This window comes from Quercus robur, chromosome 3, assembly GCF_932294415.1.
Source record: "Quercus robur chromosome 3, dhQueRobu3.1, whole genome shotgun sequence".
Lineage (NCBI taxonomy): Eukaryota > Viridiplantae > Streptophyta > Magnoliopsida > Fagales > Fagaceae > Quercus > Quercus robur.
In genome coordinates, this window is record NC_065536.1 from 19,797,056 (window position 1) to 19,817,548 (window position 20,493).

Sequence of the window (20,493 nt, forward strand, 5' to 3'; positions counted from 1 at the left end):
GTCAAAACGCGACCGCAGGCATTTAGCTTGGTCTAGGTACTCTTGCATTCTTTCATCCTTTGCCTCCAATTCCCTATTTACTTGACCTACAATAAGTCTTGAGTTCGAGAACATGTTTATGGATTTCCTACCCAGTTTCTCGACCATAGACATTCCGTCTAGCAGGACTTTATATTCTGCCTCATTATTCATGGCCGGAAAGCCTAATCTCAGTGATTTTTTAATCGTAATACCCTCGGGGAAAATAAGGACGAGTCCCACCCTAGAGCCCCTTTGATTCGCTGCACCGTCGATGTATACTTTCCAACAGGTGGGCCCCTGCTGAGAGATTGCGCCAATCGATTTTTCATCCATGCTTGGCATTCCTTCCTCTTCTTCTGGTGAGGGTTCAGCAAACTCAGCCACTAGATCTGCGAGGATTTGGCCCTTTATAGCGGTGCGAGGCATGTACTTGATGTCGAAGGCGCCCAGAATGGTCCTCCACTTAGCAATTCTCCCTGTGTAATCGGCACTTCGGAGTATAGACCTGAGTGGGAGTTGGGTTAACATAACGACTGTGTGTGCCTGGAAATAATGGGGGAGTTTTCGTGTGGCTTGGACGATTGCAAAGATGGCCTTTTCTAAGGGAAGGTAACGAATCTCAGCCTTGTGCAACGACTTGCTCACGTAATAGACAGGCCGTTGTACGTTGTTGTCCATTCGGATCAGTACCAAGCTTACTGCATGAGGGGTCACTGCGATGTAGGCGAATAAAACCTCATCGGCTTCGGGGCTAGACATGATTGGTGGCCGAGACAGATAATCTTTGAGCTATTAGAAGGCCAAGGCACATTCTTCAATCCACTCGAACCCTTTCCACTTGTTAGAGAAAGAAAGGCCTACACCTGTCCGCTGAATGGGAAATAAAACGGTTCAAAGCAGCGATCATGCTGGTTAGCCTTTGGACCTCCTTGGGATTCCGAGGAGGCTACATGCTTTGGATAGCTCTAATTTGGTCGGGTCTGACTTCAATACTCCTGTGGGTCATCATATAGCCCAAGAACTTTCCTGATCCCACCCCGAATGAACATTTAGACGCGTTGAGGCACAACCTGTGCCTTCTCAGGATTTCAAAGATGTTGCCGAGGTCCCTCACATACTCGAACACCAATTTACTCTTTACTACCATGTCATCTATATAAACTGCGATGCTCTTACCTATTTGTAGCTTAAATATCCTGGTCATCATCCTCTGGTAGGTGGAACTGGCGTTCTTTAAGCCAAAAGGCATCACTTTATAGTGGTAGTTTTCGATGGGGTTGACAAAATCTGTCTTTTCTTGGTCGCTTGTAGCTAGGGGTATTTGACGGTATCCTTGAAAGGTGTCTAAAAAGCTCATTCAAGGATGTCCCGCAGTTGAGTCCACCAACCGATCTATCTAAGGCATAGGGAAGGGCTTCTTTGGACAGGCCTTATTTAGATCCATGAAGTCCACACAAACTCGCCATTTCCCACTCTTCTTCTTCACCACGACTATATTGGCCAGCCACTCAGGGTAGAAATTTTTTTTGATAGCTCCTGCTTTCTTAAGTTTCATCACCTCTTCCTTGACTGCATTAGCATGCTTTTTCGATGGGCGCCGGGGGGGGGGGGGGGGAGGGGTTACTTCTTGGGTGTAACGGCCGAATTAACGTTAAGGTGATGGCATATGAAGTTCGGATCGGTCCCCGGGGCTTTGTAGGCATCCCATGCAAACACATCCACATTTTCCCTAGGAAAATCAATTAGCTTTTCTTTCTCTTAAGGTGGTAGTTCCGAGCCGACTTGGAATAATCTTTCCGGATCGATGCCCACAAGAACTTTTTCTGAATCCTCGCAACTTGCCTCCTTGGCTGATCCCCCACCAATCAAGGCTAGGGTCGGTAATTGCCATAAGCCGTTCTCGGCAAGGGTTGAGGGCTCGGCACTTGGCCGTTATGAAATGGCGGACACCATGCATTGCTGAGCCACAGCTTGATCTCCTATCACCTTTATGACCTGACCCTCTGACGGGTACTTCACCTTTTGGTGCAAGGTAAAGGAAACAGCCCCTAGAGTATGAAGCCAAGGTCTACTTACAATAGCGGTGTAGCGCGAGTATGCATCGACCACTATGAAATCCACCTCCACTATGTCCGAGCCTGTTTGTGTGGGCAGTCTAATCTGGCCTTTCAAAGTAACCGTTTTCCCTTTGAAACTTACCAAAGGGGAGTTGTATGCCATTAGGTCTTTAGGTTTCAGCTTCAGCCCCTTGTACAGGTCGGGGTACATTACCTCTACAATGCTGCCCTGATCGACTAACACTCTCTTCACGTCATATCCCCCAATCCTGAGCGTGACGATTAGAGCATCGTTATGGGGTTGGATAGTTCCGACCTTATCCTCATCCGAGAATCCCAGCATGGGTGAGGCCATCCCCTTTGCCCTCTTAGACTCACGATTGTCAACCTCAGCAGGGAGTTGGGCCACTGACATTACTCTGAAAAGATGGGAGCCGGTTCTTCCTGGAATAGTGAGAATGACATTTATCGTACCAATAGGCGGTTTCAAGGTGCCTTGCCGTGTCTCAACGTTCGTCTGTTCTTGTCGGCGACTAGAATGATGCAAGAGATTACTGAGCTTTCCCTCTTGGACAAGCTGGTCCAAGTGGTTTTTTAGGTTTCTATAGTCATCGGTGGTGTGCCTTGGTTCTTGGTGGTATCGACAGTATAGGTTTTGGTTGCGTTTCGTGGGGTCACCTACCATCCTATTTGGCCATTTGAAGAATAGTTTGTTCCTGATTTTCTCCAAAATTTGATGTAATAGATCGCGGAATACAGCATGGACTGCCTGCGCATCGGCAGATCCAAGTTGCTCCGTGTAATCTCTTTTCGGCCGGTTGTTGTTGCTAAATCGGTCTGACCTGAAATCCCTCATCTCCTGAGGGATAACCTTCGCTTTACCCTTAACCACCTGTTGGCCCTCTCCTACCCTCTTATACTTGTCGATTTGGTCCATGAGCTGGCACAGGCTAGTGACCAGTTTCCCCGTCAGGGATTTCCTTAAACCGTGATCGGTCAGCAGGTCTCTCTTGAAGGTACTGATGGCAACGTCATCATAATTGCCCTCTATCTCATTATACATCTCCCAGTACCTATCCGAGTAGGCCTTTAGGGTCTCCCCTTCTCGCATGGATAAGGATAGGAAGGAATCCAAGGGTCGAGGAACCCTACTGCTCGTGATGAAGCGAGAGCCAAAGGCCTAGGTTAGCTACTTAAAGGAATTTATGGAATTCGGCTTGAGGCCGTCAAACCATCTCATTGCCATGGGTCCCAAATTGGATGGAAATACTTTGCACATCAAAGCCTTGTCTTTGGAATGGATGGCCATCCTCTAGTTAAACTGACTTACGTGCTCTACGGGTCCGTCTGACCGTTATATATGGTAAAAGTGGGTTGGTGGAACCGCCGAGGGAGTTTGGCTCCCTCTATCTTGCGTGTGAAGGTTGACTGGGAGATTCAGTCCAGGGCTTTGCTCATAGCGTCGTTCACTAGGCCCTTGTAGGACGGACTTTTGTGGCTACGTTTGTGAGGTTGCTTTTCCTCATAGGAGAAGGTTTCACTTGGTGGGGTTCTCGACCTTTGCCTGTATTCGTTGTCCTTTTCATTACTGGTGTCCAGACTAGAATAGGGACGCCTTCGCTGTGCTCGACGCAACTTCCTCTTCAGGTCATCGATTTCTTGCTATAGAGCCCTATTATCGTCCTGCTTTTGGGATGCATGACCTTTTCCTTTCAAACGGCTTCTGCTCGTATAGGAGGTATGTACACTAACCTCTCATCGCTTGTCTTGATCTCTTTCCCATTCGAGGTTAAGAAAGTTGTCCTATCGTTGGGAGTCTGCGGGCCTCGTTTGGCGCGGGCCTGATCCTTCCATATTTAATGGTTGCACTTGCTGAGGCACAAGCTCTTCCCACAGACGGTGCTACTTGTAGGGTCATAATTTGGAATCCAAGCCCAACAGGTATGGGGTCTTGGTCCAAGGAGCCCAGAAGTAATGAATTTATAGAGAGTAGGCTATAGAACTAAGTCTTAGCAAAGTGGACAGTGGTTAATATTGGGCTATACTACAATTGAATACGGGTGATGCATGTAGGTATCCATAGATCCTCAGTCCGATGAGATGAAATGAACGTATGCTGGTCCCTGTTTGAAGATTACAGTTGTATGTACTGTTCCTCTGTTCTTCTTTTTCTCCCTCCGTCCCCCTTCCTCATAGGGACTCCCTTTCTTATATAGTCTTCTTGAAGCTATCGTGGCCTTACACTTGTTGATTATCTAGACCCTTACTTGAGTGCTTGTCCCATCGGACACCTCCTTCCAACTTTCTGTGAGTTGTGGTAGCCAAGACAGCACTGTTCACAGGTCTTCTCCACATTAATGCGGTCAGAAAAGTAGCTGTAATGCATTTAATGCGGTAGCTACAGCCTATCCTTGGACACCTTACGTTTCCTTCTTTCCTACGGGTTTGTGGGACTCACCCCTGCTATTAATGTCCGTTAGGGTGGGTCCTTCTAGTAGACAGAGTGCATGTTTGTGCCATACTCATCATGTCTAAGGAGGCATTTCTCCTCGAGCCGCCCTTTAAATGTCTCCCCATCCACGAGAACTGGGCTGGGAGCCCTTTTGGCACCCACTTCTTCTCCTTGGATATGGACGATCTTCCCGTATAGGGCCCAAGGCCCATTATATGATTTTGGGCCTTTGCCCCTACAGTACCAAAAATTGCAGTGAGGCCCATGAATAGTAACAAAAATAAGCTAAATAATAAAATAAGTTGGCAAAAATAATCTTTGCCAAATAGACAATAAATTGTAATTTACCCTCTCAAAGTTTAGGGTAAATTTGATTTTTTCTTTTAAATATATCATGACTATGTATGGTCCATTACTTGGTAATACTTATATATATATATATATATATATATATTAAACCAAATGTTAGAGAAAATTCAATTAGAATCAAAATTGAATTTTGCTTTTGTTAGCATTCCATAAAAATTAAATTATTTAGATTTGCTGTTAGTTTTTTTTTTTTTTTTTTTTTTTCCTAAACTAATGAGCATATTTTTGTATTGTTTCTATTAATCTATTCAGATATTTTATATGCGGAGATCTTGAATCTAAAACATTATAATTGAATTGAATGATCTCATGCACCTATAGCCATTCAATTTATAGATACTATTGGACCAAGTAGATATTTTTATTTTGTGTTGTATTTAGTAGATTTTCACATATAATGATTATGAATTGATATTGTATATGTAATATCCAATAGTGATTTTGAAAATTATATGCATAATAGAAATGTAATGAGAAATTTGGTGTAACTAATATCATGAAAATTGTTAGGAAAAACCATTTTAGTATCTCTAAATGCCCTAGTCAAACTAATATCCTATATGTTTAATAACCGAAGCTATCATCAACAGCACCACTTTAATTTATCATCCATATGCGTAAACATGGGTTACATATTAATAGTATATAATGGAAAGTACAATAATACAAGACTAAATTGTTATTTACACTCTCAAAGTAGGTAAATTTGATTTTGTCTTTTAAAGTTTCAAATATTTATTCTTAACTTTATATGTCATTTGGATTTAAATCATTCTATCCATGCATCGGGATGAGATGTCTATTAAATGCTACCGTAACTGAAAATAACATAGTTTTATGAATCTAGATTTTGAAATTTTAAAGGGAAAAATAAAAAATGATTAAAAACCTTAAGGGTATAAATTACAATTTAGTTGGCACTTAATGGACACCTCATAACATCACATTAACAAAAAGACTTAAATTGAAACAATTCATAACATTTGAATTACGAATCTAAAATTTAAAATTCTAACTTTCTAAGGAACAAAATCAAAAAAATTTCGAAGCATACAAATTGCAATTTAGTCGTAATTGAACCCAATAATATGCTTATAGGCATCGAATTGTTCATATAATCCATATTCATTTTTCAAAAAAAAAAAAAAATTAACCTTTGTATTGTGATCGACTCAAGTGACCTGAGTAGTAAGTGCACGTGAGGGAGTGAAATTTTCTACGAAAATTTTGATGAATCTATCATAATTGCTTCAAAAATTAATCAATTAAAGAACAAAATTTAGCATTCACGTGTTTTTTTGCCCCTTTAAAGTAAGAACTAAAGAAGAGCAAAAAGAAAGCAATAGCTCGGCAAGTGGAGGCGAGAGACCCGCCAAGTCTACAAATTAATTTGTTAAATCTAAAAGAGTTCACTGAATGAGTTTTTAATGTCTTTATTTCCCTCCTTCCTGTACGTTAGAAATTGTCAAAAAGAAAAAGAGATTAGGTACACTAATTAGTGGTTGAGTTAAAATTTATTTTTGATGACTTGCACTTGACTATCTTTCCCTTTCCGAAGCCACTTTTATTTATTTATTTATTGGATGAAAGAAAATATACTGTATTATTGAAAAAGCCAAAAGGCACAAAATCAAAGGAGGGAACAGGCAGGGAGTCCTCAGCGATAGCTTTTACAAAAGATGCGGGGCCATTCCCCAAACCAAAGGATGCTGTACATGAATTTTCTAAATTCCACGAGATAAGGAGTGAGCTGCATTATTGGCTTCTCTATTGATTTCTCTAACATCAGCCACAAAATTCAGTAATTTCCACTGTGTTGGATACAGTTCTTATATAGAGTCTCCTTCTTTAGTGAAGGTGCAGACCTCTCTCCACTCTCCACTCTCCACCACCTTTGTTTACTTTTTACATGCAAAAATGGCTTCCAATTGGTCTGTACTACTCTTGAAAATGGCTTTGATCACGCTAGTGCTTGTGAATTGTGAGGAGTCTTCTGTGAAGCCATCATACGAAACAGATGCGTGTCCTTGGTGCAATACCCGTCTCCGCAGATGCTGTGGTGGGGCCATTTCTAACTACTTCCGGAGCTCACAGTTTGAGAACATTTTCTCAAACCGTAACTCACTTGAGGTTGATGCCCATGAAGTGGGCTTCTGGGACTACCAGTCCTTTATCACTGCCTCTGCTGATTACCAGCCTTATGGCTTTGGTACCACCTACCGGAAACTCTTGGGAATGAAGGAACTTGCAGCTTTTCTGGCCCATGTTGCTACCAAAACATCCTGTAGGTTACGACAATATTGCGGATATACTCAATTTCACAATTTATTGAAGTGGTCAACTGTAAATGGTGAAAAAAAAAAAGGAAAAAAAAGAGTCTATGTAGAAAGTTCTAGGCAGAGCTAATCGCCATTCAGGTCGTCTACTTTAGTTTGACGTGAAATTGGATGCGTCCTTAGATTTATTGTGTGAGATAAGAATTTCTGTTTTGTCCAATTTATGCTTGATGACTTATTTTGTGTCTGGGTTTGAGTTCATAGGCTTTACATAGATTTGAAAGTTCAAATTTTTGTAGAAAGTATGTAATTAATTTGTTTGAGGACTTCATTTTATTGTATATTAGGCCTATGGGAACTGTTTGCATTGGATTGTTTCAAATTGAATAAATCTTAAACAACTATGATAAATGTTTTTTTTAATCTCTCTTTGCTAATTAATTTTAGGACAAGATTTAGCTACAAAATTAATTGTAGCCTAAAACTACAACTTTACTCAATAAAATAAATATTACTATATATTTTGAAAATCTAATTATTGAATTGCATATTCTTTATGCTCTTAATACACATGTTAAATTTTGCATCAATTTGATATTATTTACTATATAATCTATAAGTTTATATTTTATGCATAATTTTAAAATACAAAAACATGCAATTTAAACAATTTATTAATGACATAGTTATTAATGTTTAACTTTTTAAAAATTTTGCAAGTATGGAGAATATAAAAAGAAGATTTCATCCAATGGTAGATTTGTCGAAATTCATATCCAATAAAAAGATATTGAGCAGGATTGTAGCCTTAGGCTAACTAAACTTTGTTCTTAACTTTAATAGCTAGTTTAATATATGGGTACTTAAAGATAAGCTAATTAAGTACAACTGCATACTTTTAGTGCGATGGTCACTCCATAAGTATAAGTGTTTGTGGAGTGTGAGGGCTAAGGGTCAGGGTTCAAGTCTCCAAGAGAAAGTTTCACATATATATATACTTCGATTAAATTAGAGTAAAATTTCTATCTTGTAAAAAAAAAAAAAAAAAAAAAAAAAAAAAAGAAAAAGAAGAAGAAGGAGCACTTTCAGTTTGAAATATCCAAACCAAGCAAACTTTAATTTGAGGAAGTTGTGTTCAAAAAGAAGGGTATGCTTTAATTCTTTCTTGGCGTTTAGTTAATTAATATGTTAAGAATTGATACTACAAGAGGTATAATTTGGGCTTATTACGTGTTAATTTGATGAAAAGATTGACAATATATATTGTTTATGACTGAGTTGGGATGAGAATTATGATTCAAGTCAACTCTTAATTTAGTTGTTGATTCTGTCATTTTCAAATAAACAGAAACACGCATTAGGCTTAAACTGATCGAATCTACTGATAGTGTTTTAAGTAGATTCTTTTCTCCTAAGGAAAAAAAAAGGGCTTGAGATTAAATGAATTTTTTGGAACACTGCCTATGATGATATGGCTTTTTATAATTTTGTATATGAGTTATAATCAATGACCCTTTGCTCACTCAATCTCTATGCAATGTAAATGTGGATGATATTTTTTTAGGTGGATCTAAAGTGGACACCAGGGAACCATTAGCTTGTGGTTTATGCTATAACAAGGAAATGAATTCCAGCTCGTATTATTGTGATGAGAACTACAAAAACACCTATCCATGCACTCCTGGAGTTGCATACTATGGCCGGGGTGCTCTACCTATCTATTGGTATTTACTTATTTAATCTGATTAGCAATGATCAATATATCCTTTACATCTTTGCATATCAACTTATTTAATCTCATTGGCGATGATCAATACATCCTCTAAATCTTTGCATTCGAATTATTTTCACATCTTCAATTTTGTCCTAAGTTAAAACTACTTTGGAAGTTGTATTTATATTTGTTAAAGAAACATTAAAACAAAATCAATTTCTATCACAATTCAAATAATTACCTCAGCCATGCATTCTTCATGCGAAATCGGTAACAAATTGATAAAAGCATATGCAACCAAATATTTGGTAAAACTGGATATGGGCATTTCGTTAGTTAAAAGGCGTAAACATTTTTGTCTACAAAACCCCAAGACTTGTATGTACGTGTCTTTCGTTTCCAACCCCTGAAGAATCTGTTTTAAGTTAATTCATAGTTACATATATACCACAATCCAAACAATTTTCTATCTTGGTGCTTTCAACAGGAATTACAATTATGGAGAAGCTGGTAGAGCCTTGAAGGTGGATTTGTTGAACCATCCTGAATATATTGAACAAAATGCTACCTTGGCCTTCAAAGTTGCAATTTGGAGGTGGATGACACCAGTGAAGAAGCATCAACCTTCAGCACATGATGTCTTTATTGGTCACTGGAAACCCACTAAGAATGATACTTTGGCCAAGCGGGTTCCTGGTTTTGGCACTGCCATGAATGTGCTTTATGGAGATCTTGTTTGCGGCCAAGATGATAACGAGTTCATGAACAACATCATCTCCCATTACTTATATTACCTTGATCTTATGGGTGTTGGCCAAGAAGAAGCTGGGCCTCATGAATTGCTTAGTTGTTCTCAACAGGTTTCTTTCAATCCATCCTCTTCCTCCTCCTTGAACGGTTGAACCTACATGTATTTTGTTGATAGATAGCCCCTTCTTTCTTGAGCTAATCCTTTGGTAAGTTAAAGCATTAACTTCGCCTGTCAAACTGTCTTCCTTGGTATGAAGCTATAGAATCTATCAAACTGTTTTCTTTCGTAATAAATTACAAAAGGAAAGGTTCAAACGTGAAGGTGGGAATAGGATATAAAATCTATCAACTGTCTTCCATCGTATGAAGCTAAACTAGTTTGGAGATCTGCAGATGTGTTGACTTTGCCTGCATCTTGCTAATGTTGTGTAATTTTTGAGATATATTTTTGTTTTCAGTCTTGGAATATTGCATATGAATGCAGGAACCATTGTATGATTGTGAACTTGTAATTATTCAATATGCATTTGGTTGTGAAATCTTGGAATATTATATATTTCAAGCAATCTCTCTGATCCCGCACGTCTGCGCTTCTTTGGTTATTGCGCCTTTATTTTGGTCTAATATTAAGAGAAAAGAAAAAAGAAAAAGAATGAAGTAATGCTATTATTGGAGCTCTTACATGCCCCCAATTGGCAAAAGAAATCTTCAAGATTTCTATGGAATGCTAATTAACGGGTTTATTCATTGTTGGAATGGTATTAAAAAGGGAAAAAAGAAAACAACAAGAGAAAGGTCCTTGAAGGCTTAGGGAATTTTCTTCGTGAAGATTTTCAAAACTTTCTGACTGAGATGAGATTTTTATTTAGTATAAGTATTTTTTTTTTGTTTTGTATTTCTTTAATTCCTATTTTTTAAAACCTTAGAAACTGATTTACTTTCCGTATTGGCCCATCGAATAATTAGAATCCCTACTTCCCCTTAGAGAAGAGTTATTGGTGTGTAAACTGTGAATTCCATATGTGAATGTGAATGAAATATACTAGTTGACGTTGACCATCACTCCCCAAGTCCACTCGGGCACAGAAGCACATATTGGTCTTTCTCTGTGTCTCTCTCTGTTTTAATTACGGTTTCCCTTTTATTCTAGTGAAATATAGGGGCTTTTGTTTATTAATTTATTTAATTGAAACGAAAATTGGATGAAAAATATTTAGAATAATGCTAAGGACACTCCTCTTCACGAGAAAGTACACCATGTTTCAGTAATACCAACTCAACATCTATTTTGGTATTTCTTACTTAATAAATGAGTGACACATGTTTCAAAAAACCGCATCAGACTACTCCAATAAATGATTAATTTATCTTTCTGATAATATAAAAGATTGTAATTAATTTATTGGAGTAATATGATGTAGTTTTTTGAAATAAGTGTCACTTATTTATTGGGTAAGAAATATCTATATATATATAATAGCAGAAGCTGAGGGAAACTGGGATCCTACAATTAAGGAGGTGGTGACAAATAGGAAAAGTCCCTACTTAAAATTCAGACATGTGTAACTTTAATACATTACATTGTTTGGTAACGCTATGACATCATTTAAAATCATCTCATTATAAATAACAAAAAAATAACCGGTTAAAATTAAAGAGTACAAATAAATAGAAATAGAGAGAGAGGCGATGAATACACGGAGAAAGAAACAGAAAAAGAGAGGCGATGAAGACATGGAGAAAATAGAGAACGCCTCTCTGTTTCTGACAGAACGCCTCTCTATTTCTCTCACTAAGATCAGAGTTCATTCGCCATTTTGATTTTACCAAAGAAAGATGAAGAAGAAGGAAGATGATACCGACTTCAGCGTCAAGAACAAAAAAAGTCCCCTCTGCCCACAAACAACGCCTCCGATGGGTTCTATTCTTTCTCTGATTTTTTTTTAGGTAAATTAGTTCTGTTATATGCTTTCAATTTTTTCAATTTGGTTCTAGATTTGGATTCAAAAATTAGGGCTAAGGAAATCAGGTTTTAATATGTCACTATTCTTTTTTTAATTTTTTCGGCAGTAGATTTTTTTCAGTTCCATTGTGTTCTGTGGCTTATATTAAATTAGACACAACGTTATCCAAAAAAAAACTATGAAAACTTCAAAAGATCAAGTGTTGCACTCACTATGAAAATGAAACACTCTACTATCCGCTTAAATTACGTTATCATCCACTATTTCCATTCATTCAACAAAAACAGGCAAAAGAAAAGGAAACTCTTCCCCTGTTCGTTCTCTATTCGTTTCCTTTCTGCAACTCCATACACACAAGGTCAGTATAGCGTTGTTAATTTTTCTGTTTCGGATACTAAATCTGTGTAGTTTACCAAATTTGGTCCACTTTCGTTCCATTTGTGTTTTCCGTTTCAAAACAACAGACATAAGGAAAAGAAAATCCAAAATCACAAACCAATTTTGCCTCTTCAGAAATTGCAACTGTCAAATTCTCCCATTGGATCAGACACACACAGATAAACCCTTTCCTCCATCAAATTCCTTACGCATATTTATTCCTTATTAATTGTTGTTGCTCTCTATCAATTGGTAAGCCCTATATCTTCTCTAAATGTCATTGACTTCTTATGCATTTCATGCATCAAAGTAAGGTATTTCCATGCTCATGCATAATGATTAATTTAGCATTAGTCGAAACTTGGGTTAGTAGATTTTCATATGAATGTTTGGATTGTGAAAGGGAAGTTAGTCCTACCCATTGCATTTGGGTGTAAAAATTTGACAGAATCAAAATATGCTGTTGTTCTTAACAGTAGCAGGTTTAATTATGCACTTGAAGTGTTTGATCAAATGCCTAGAAGATGCAAGGTTGGTTTTTATTGGGATGCTTTGGTCTCAAATTAAGGTCTCTACTTTTTTGTTTTGAGAATTTTTCCATAGTGAAATTTTGAGTAGAAACGAACAAATAAATGGCAAATAGTTTGTTAAAAAAATGTGTTACTGCATATTAAGGGATTATTTACTTAATATGGTTGTGTGATTATTTACTTAATGATAGTTTGTTTGGTGTACGTCTATCTTTCATCTTTCTCTTCTGTCAGTTTAAAAAACTTCTTACCCTTTCATTTTTTGTTGAAATTCAGATTCGCTGAGTTTTTCCTGTCAAGAACTAATAATTCATAAATATGCCAAATTTTCAAGGGCCTCATTTACATTGTTGCTTCTCAGTAATTTTGTATTTTCAATGACTTTTTTTTCCTCACGTGCTAATGTAGATCTATCATCTCTACTCTGGCTTATAAGACAGTTGGTAGCTATTCAAGAAGAGCTACTTGATTAAATATAAAGGTCAGGACAGCCTAATTTTCCTTTGTTGCTTTTATTTAAATTTGTATCTCTTTATCATTTGTTAATGTTTGATTAAAAAAAAAACTTTAAACAAAAACAGTTTAAAAAAAGATGGGTTTTAGTATTTTTCTTTGAATTCTTTGGTCTCAAAATATCATCATTACTTTTTTTTTTTTTAATAGCACTGGGAGTATCGCCCTATTGAAAATAGATGTGTTTAGGAAAGGCCTAGGAGAAGATAGAACTATGAGAAATTTAGAAAATACCGCTACTGATTGGATAATCAAGTTTCAAGAAAGAATAATATCATCAAAAAAATTTAGTGTAAAGTGTGTGCTCAATACTTGATATATTCTTTTTGTTAACATTTAGAGTTATGTTTAGGTGTGCTTTTGTTTTAAATGTTTAGCAGAGATTGATGGGGTAGATGGCAATGGCAAGGCCAAACATTAGATTTGTTTTTTTTGAATCGTTTTAACTTTTATTCAGTTTTAAAGTCAATTTGACTTCTAAAATAAATTTGTAAAGTCAATTCAACATTAGATATTTGGCTTTTAGTTTGAGTATTATTGGTTTCTAAAGTCAATTTGTATTTTAAGAGTGTGATATGCTCCCAACAATTTGTAAATTTGATTGCGTATGTTTGTCAATATAATTCATAGTCGATAAAACACATCCTACCCACTCTTTCTTTTCTCTAATTTAGATTTCTCTCTCTACACTGCTAAAACAATTCTTATGGTCCCTAAAAATCAAACTTTTGGGTATTGGATTTGGGTTGTGAGTTTTGTATCGTAGTAGTTTTTATAGGTTGGTTGAATTGTGGGTTACTTTGCAAAGCCAGCCATTTCAAAGTGAACAATTTGCAATCTTAATGGCTATTTTGGCATTCTGCAGAACAGGGGGTGTAGAAATAGGTATGTAACATTTAGTTTCCTTTATCTAATTCTTTATTGTTAGCTCACCAAAAACGTAAATATACTTTCAAACCATTAATATTGAAACATCTCATGCTTTTATTTTGTTGCTTTGTTGAGAAACTTTAATAGGCAGAACAGTCGTAATTATACTTCAAGTTGAACATTTATATGTCTACAAATCACATTTACAAATACACAAAGAGAGCAGTTTGTGTGGCTGTGTGCAACTGAACTATCTATCTTAATTGATTCTCTTACTCCCTGCAGAAATATCTTCTAAGAGTGGGCCACAACTTTACTTGCAATGTTAAGGCTGATTAGTGTCTGAGTGTCTTAGCTATGTCCGAGTCGATTGAGATGGCTCTACTAGAATCATACACTAGCATAAGTGGTTTACAAGAGATTTGAGAGGCAGTTGAACTCTCTACAATGAACTATATGAAAACATTGACATCAGGCCTCCTACGGTGTTTCTTTCCTTCCTTTTATCTCTAATTTACAATATAAAGGCATTTTCATATAAATTTATGTCACGGCCTTCATCATTTAGTACATATTCAAACTCCTCTGAGTAAATATTTAACGTTGAATTGATTATAATTAGTTTTTTTTTTTCATATAAATTTTGTAGATTTATTTTTAGTTTCAACTAAACTAATGACTTTTCTATGCAAATTTGCAATCTTCCTATCTCCTCTCACATTGTTTTGCCAATAGCAATCCACTGTTAGTTTTTTTGCTCTCTCTGATTTTATTTATTTTTATTTCTTTCAGTAAATTTGTAATTATTTTTGGCTAATCCGAAGTTTGTTTGGCTATGCATTTGATCTGAGCTTGATGTGGTTTTTCATGTGATTAGGTTTCAATCAAGTGAGAAACCAGTTAGTGAGATGTAATGAATTGTCTAACCATGCAAAGTCTCTTTTAACAACTTGGTGTAGGGTTGCATCTAAAGGAAAAATCAAAAATGGTTGCTCTTGATGTTGTTAATAAGGAAGCTGTTGATCTGGCATGTTCTTTTAAAAATTATACTCTGTTATCATCTTACGACATGCCAACTTTACCTTAAAGAATGTTCCAGTTAATGAATATTCTCTGTGAAAATTCATAGCTACAAATATTAGAATAATAAATGTTATTTGCTTTCATAGTTTACTTATTATTTATAAAAAAATTAAAAAAAAAAAAAAAAAAAAAAAAAAAGCTTCATAGTTAGATGATGTTGTTAATTGCTTTGAAGAATGGTCTATTGGAGAATGGAAGTACATACGTGATGTGATTTGAAGAGAGTAATGTTTAAAATTTTTAGGGGATATTGGATACTATATGCTTAAATATACTAAATTATTTAGGTTTGAATGTATGCAATAGAAGTATGAGAACTAAGTTTATGTTGGATGCAAAGATCATTAATATGTAAAATGATCCCGCGCATTGCGCGAGTTAAACACTAGTCAAAATAGAAGCTGAGTTGGTATTACCGAAACATGATATACTTTCTCCCTCTCCACACCTAAATTTATGTTTTGCTTAAGAGTAGTCAACTTGTGATTGGTGCGCAAGTTGATACAATATGCTTAAGTATCAATGATGAACTCTTGTAGAAATACTGAAATTCACACCTAAATTTATGTCTTGCTTAAGAGTAGTCAACTTGTGATTGGTGCGTAAGTTGATACAATATGCTTAAGTATCAATGATGAACTCTTGTAGAAATATTGAAATCCAATTATGAATTGACACTTAAATAGAGTGTGAATTTGTGTGTGAAAACTGAAAAGGAATGTGTTTTAAGCGAATTGAAAGCTTTATAATCATATAAAACCATATATCAAACAATAACTACATGGTCACTTAAATAATATCTTTAGGTGTTTTAACATCATTTTCTTTGAACAATTTTTTTTTTTTTTTTTTTTTTTTTTTTTTTTTTTAAGGGAAAGAGCAAAAGTTTTCACTCATGAATTTGTAATGCACCCGAAACTAGAATCCACTATGCATGTGTTTAAAGTTTAAACACTTAAACCTTTCCTCTTGTAATGTGTTGAATAAAATTAAAAAAAAAAAAAAAAAAAAAAAAAAAAAAAAATCTTAACCTCAAAAATTTTACTACGGAACCCTGTAGTTTGGATGGTACTTCTGTCTCCTTCAAATGGGGAGAAGACAGGTTTGATCCATGGGGTCATAAAAATTTTTATGTCCATGATAGGGTCAATTTTTATTTTTATTTCATATTTAAAAAGAATTATTAAATTATAAAGTTAAATAATTATAGGTTTACATTGTTCACATTTGTTTAGTCTACCATATAAGATTTAAATTGCAAGTACAATATAAACTAAGAATTTTTCCATAAAGTTAATCAACGAATGAACTGAATTTGTTAAACAAGGTTTTAGGGTGTAGTTACTCAAAACAAACATGGTTAGGATTTTGAGGCCCCAGTCGGGTTAGATTAGGCCTGTGGCCTAGCATAACACCGAATTAAACCTCTGCCCCAGTGAAGATTAAAGAAAGACCGCTTGGGTTTTTTTTCTTGCAAAAATTAAATAGTTAGTTTAAATTATTTTCTTTTTGGTGTGCGCATAAAATTAATTGAAGTCCAGAATGCAGAATTCACGTGTTGCTTGCTTCCAACTCTATTCCTTCTCAAGTAAAAGATTTTGCAGTGGCGAACCACTTTAGGACGGAAGGGACCCGTGAATTAAAGTCTCTGGTCCATTGCTAATACTTGTTAGTTGTTCTTACTCCTCTACATCATCCAACTATCAATATTAATATTTGAATACTAATTTATGGCCAAAATTTATAAATGGACCTATTGTAGATATAGAATATTCAAATTTGTCACCAGTGGGTCACACCGTACTCGATTAAGGACAACGGCGAGGACTCCTGATGCAGATTAAGGACGAAGGATCCCTGACGTTTCCGGGAAAGCTGAAGAGTGATCCCAACAAAAGGTCCAGAGACAAATATTGCCGCTTCCATCGTGACCATGGTCACGACACGGCCGATTGCTACGACTTGAAGCAACAAATCGAAACCCTTATCCGACAAGGGAAGCTGAAGAAGTTCGTCAGCAAGGAGAGAACGGATCAACCCCCACAAGAACAACACCCCGTCGAGAAAACGAGCGACCAAGACCCCCATTAGGGGACATAAGGATGATAATTGGAGGAACAGCCGCGGCCGGATCGTCGAAAAAGGCTCGCAAAACATACCTTCGGATGGTACAGAATGTCCAGTTGGCAGGTACAGTGCCAAAGATGGCAAGAAGGGAAGGCCCCATTATCGGGTTCTCGGAAGAGGATGCAAGACGCCTACACCATCCACACGACGATGCCCTCGTCGTCACCTTGCGGGCAGGCGACTACAATATCCACCGAGTGTTGGTCGACAACGGTAGTTCGGCCGACATCTTGTATTATCCGGCGTTCCAACAAATGAGGATTGACAGGGAGCAGCTAATACCGACAAACGCCCCGCTCGTTGGTTTCGGAGGGAGTAAAATATTCCCTTTGGGCGCAGTCACGTTATCGGTGACAGTAGGAGATTACCCCCAACAAATCACCAAGGACGTAACATTCTTGGTGGTCGATTGCTCGTCAACCTACAATGCTATTATTGGACGACCCACGCTCAACTCATGGAAGGCGGCAACATCAACTTACCACCTGATGATCAAGTTCCCAACGGAGTATGGGGTAGGAGAGCTACGCGGAAGTCAAATTGCCGCACGAGAATGCTACGTAGCTATGATGGAGGTGGAAGACCAGATCCAGGCCTTGAACATAGAAGAACATCGAACGACGGCAGAACCTACAGAGAAGCTAGAGGAGATAACTCTCGACAGTTCCAATCCAGATCGAACCACCAAGATCGGAACGCTTGCCAAACCCGCAATCCGTCAAGAGCTCGTAGCTTTCTTGAGAAGCAATAAGGATGTGTTCGCCTGGAGCCATAACGATATGCCAGGAATCGATCCCTCGGTCATAGTACATAAGTTGAATGTGTTGCCCTCGTTTCCACCCGTCCGACAAAAGAAGAGAGTATTCGCCCCGGAACGAGACCAAGCAATAGCGGAAGAGGTCCGCAAACTCCAAGAGGCAAGCTTCATCAGGGAAGTCTACTACCCCGATTGGCTGGCGAATGTGGTAATGGTGAAGAAAACGAGCGGCAAATGGCGGATGTGCGTGGACTTCACCGATCTTAACAAAGCATGCCCCAAAGATAGCTATCCCCTTCCAAGGGTCGACATCCTAGTAGACTCGACGGCTCAACACCAATTGCTAAGCTTCATGGATGCTTTCTCGGGTTATAACCAGATCCGCATGCATGACAGAAGCAATCGAAAGAAGTCCTTCAGAGAGCACCGGTGTGGTGCCGGCCAAAAGCTCTCCGACGGTCAAGTTAGAATTCTTCTTTCTACTTAGAGCGTTAGAAAGGATCAATTAAAGCGTACCTCGATTTCTGAGGGTGGCAGGCCTTTTATAGTGGCAAAGGGTTGACTTTTCTTCTTGGTTTCCAAATCTTTTCCATGTGGGACTCTAATACAAATTCCTCTGAGCGTGGTGAGCAAGGATTTCCATTTTTGGCTCTTAAGGCTTTTCTAGGCGATTTGGACCTTGGATCATGGGCCCTTACTACGTCTGTTAGCAATAGGCCTTCAAAGTGCAGGGGATCATCTTTATACAGGCCCACCAGTTCCGATCCGTCAGGCCCATTAAGGTAGGCCCATCAGGTTCTATATTTTACCATCTTCAACTTGCAATTTGACTATCTTTCCATTTCCTTCTCCCAGCAGCCAGCACAGTACGTACTCAGTTTATTATAAACAGCTACTTCTTCTTACAGCCCCTTAATAAGTGAAGGTACAGGCTTTTCTCCAGTCTTTACCATTGTTAATCAATGTTACATGCAAAATTAATGGCGTATAAATTTAAATGGTGTACTCTTAACAATATTGGCATCTATGTTAGTGCTTGTCAATTGTGATGAGTCTTCTGTGAAGCCATCGTTTGTGGGGGCATCTGGAACTATATTTGGGCGCAAGGACTGTCATAGATGCGGCAAGCGTCTACCTAATTATAACCAGGGCCGGCTGAATGGTGGAGCAAGAGATGCGATCGCCTAAGGTTCCAAGTAAAAAAAAGGCCCTCAAATTTTAACTAATAGGGTTATTTATAATCAATAAATAAAATAATATTTTTTTACCAGATGAAAAAAACTAAAAAATAGAGAAAAATGCAACGTTCACAATATTTTTCATAACACTTTTACAACTAATGCTAAGTAGTAGGTTGTTACAGCCTCTTATTGATGGCAAAAAAATAATTATTGTGATATTTTCAAATAGAAAACAAAAAGCAACTTAAACCTAAGATTTGTTGTAAAAAAATATTGTGAATGTTGCACTTCTAAAAAAAAAAAAAAAGAATAATAATAAGAGTTTAGTTAGCAAACTTTTACTAATTCTCATCTAAGTTTACCACTAACACCACTCTTTTGCTTACCATTATCAATCTACCATATCAATAAGTGTGAAAAATTTTGTCAAATTTTTTGTCTATAAAATTTCTAAAAAAAGAAAAAATTCTACATAGTTCATGTTAATTAGTAGCAATTGTTGATGACAAATTTTGCACACCACATGGCTTCATTTCATTGGCGACCCACACCACGTCAACACTATCATGGATTTTGGGAAAATCTCTTCTAAAGCTCAAAAGAGCTCATATTTACACAAAAAGGGGGTCAAAGCCCATGGTTCAAGCTCATAACACATCATCTCATTTTTTGGCTCATGATCCAAGCTCATGAGTCTCATCGGGGGAATTTTGGGAGCCGTGGTTTGAAGGGCCAAGAAGTATGTTCAGTAAAGCTCCAGTGGTTCAAAGTTGATAAAGGAAAGCATGTTGCTTGGTGTGTCTTCCCCAAATCCCTAAACTTTGATGGGTCAGTGTGCAATAGGTAACATTTGGGTAAGCTTCTCATATCACATAACACTTAAAATAATAAAACTTCTCATGCTCTTTACATAAAAATTAATGTCCATCATATAATATAAGTTTTAAAATATAATTATATCATTCCATATTAGTTATATTATTATTTTCATACAAATCAATTCTAAGCACATGGCTAAATATATATTAATATCTCATATCTAGTATTAAAATGCTCTCCTTACTCTCTAAGATTTGGTTAAAATACAAAAAGACAATAATTACATCTCTAAAACTTTATCAACTATCAACCAACTAGTCTATTACTTACCAAAATTATATATAGACTAAACATATAATTTTTCCAAGAGAGGAAACTTAGTCGAAAACACCAAAAACGGTTCCAACGAGAGCTACAATAGCTTCTGCACAAGCTGTAACAGCTTTAGCGGAAGCTGCAATAGCTTCCGCAGAAGTTGAAACGGCTCCAACGGAAGCTGCAAATAGCTTCTATAGAAACTGTGACAGCCCAGCAGAGGCTGCAGAAGCTCTAGCAGGTTGACACATGTCCTAAAATGATGTCATTCGCTCATTAATGCCCAATCCCAGCAACTGTGATACCAGAAACAAGAG

General features: G+C 37.2%; 2 protein-coding genes and 1 long non-coding RNA gene across 6 annotated transcripts; 2 read left to right on the forward strand and 1 right to left on the reverse strand.

Annotated features, from left to right (window-relative positions):
- Positions 1-1,953: 1,953 nt before the first annotated feature.
- Positions 1,954-3,141, reverse strand: LOC126719367 (uncharacterized). Its single transcript, XM_050421936.1, has one exon. It carries the CDS (start codon positions 3,139-3,141, stop codon positions 1,954-1,956), a length of 1,188 nt encoding a protein of 395 aa, XP_050277893.1.
- A 3,482-nt stretch (positions 3,142-6,623) lies between these two features.
- On the forward strand, positions 6,624-10,205 carry LOC126717427 (chitinase-like protein 2). Its single transcript, XM_050419173.1, has 3 exons — positions 6,624-7,183; positions 8,740-8,899; positions 9,377-10,205. The coding sequence occupies exons 1-3, from the start codon at positions 6,817-6,819 to the stop codon at positions 9,789-9,791; spliced, it is 942 nt and encodes a 313-aa protein (XP_050275130.1). The 5' UTR covers positions 6,624-6,816; the 3' UTR covers positions 9,792-10,205.
- A 1,102-nt stretch (positions 10,206-11,307) lies between these two features.
- Positions 11,308-15,071, forward strand: LOC126717428 (uncharacterized). 4 transcript variants are annotated; one of them, XR_007652582.1, is made up of 4 exons: positions 11,308-11,586; positions 12,458-12,512; positions 12,920-12,992; positions 14,180-15,071. It is a non-coding gene; the product is annotated as an uncharacterized LOC126717428 (long non-coding RNA). The 4 variants fall into 4 exon arrangements; XR_007652584.1 differs by lacking the exon at positions 11,308-11,586 and adding an exon at positions 11,601-11,961; XR_007652583.1 differs by lacking the exon at positions 12,458-12,512.
- The last annotated feature ends 5,422 nt before the right edge of the window (positions 15,072-20,493 follow it).

Bases quoted from the DNA above. Each gene is read 5' to 3' on its own strand.
- LOC126719367 (XM_050421936.1), bottom strand. From the start codon at position 3,141: ATGTATAATGAGATAGAGGGCAATTATGATGACGTTGCCATCAGTACC.
- LOC126717427 (XM_050419173.1), top strand. From the start codon at position 6,817: ATGGCTTCCAATTGGTCTGTACTACTCTTGAAAATGGCTTTGATCACG. The intron at 7,184-8,739 runs GTAGGTTACGAC...ATATTTTTTTAG, and splicing joins TGTTGCTACCAAAACATCCT to GTGGATCTAAAGTGGACACC. The intron at 8,900-9,376 runs GTATTTACTTAT...TGCTTTCAACAG, and splicing joins GGTGCTCTACCTATCTATTG to GAATTACAATTATGGAGAAG.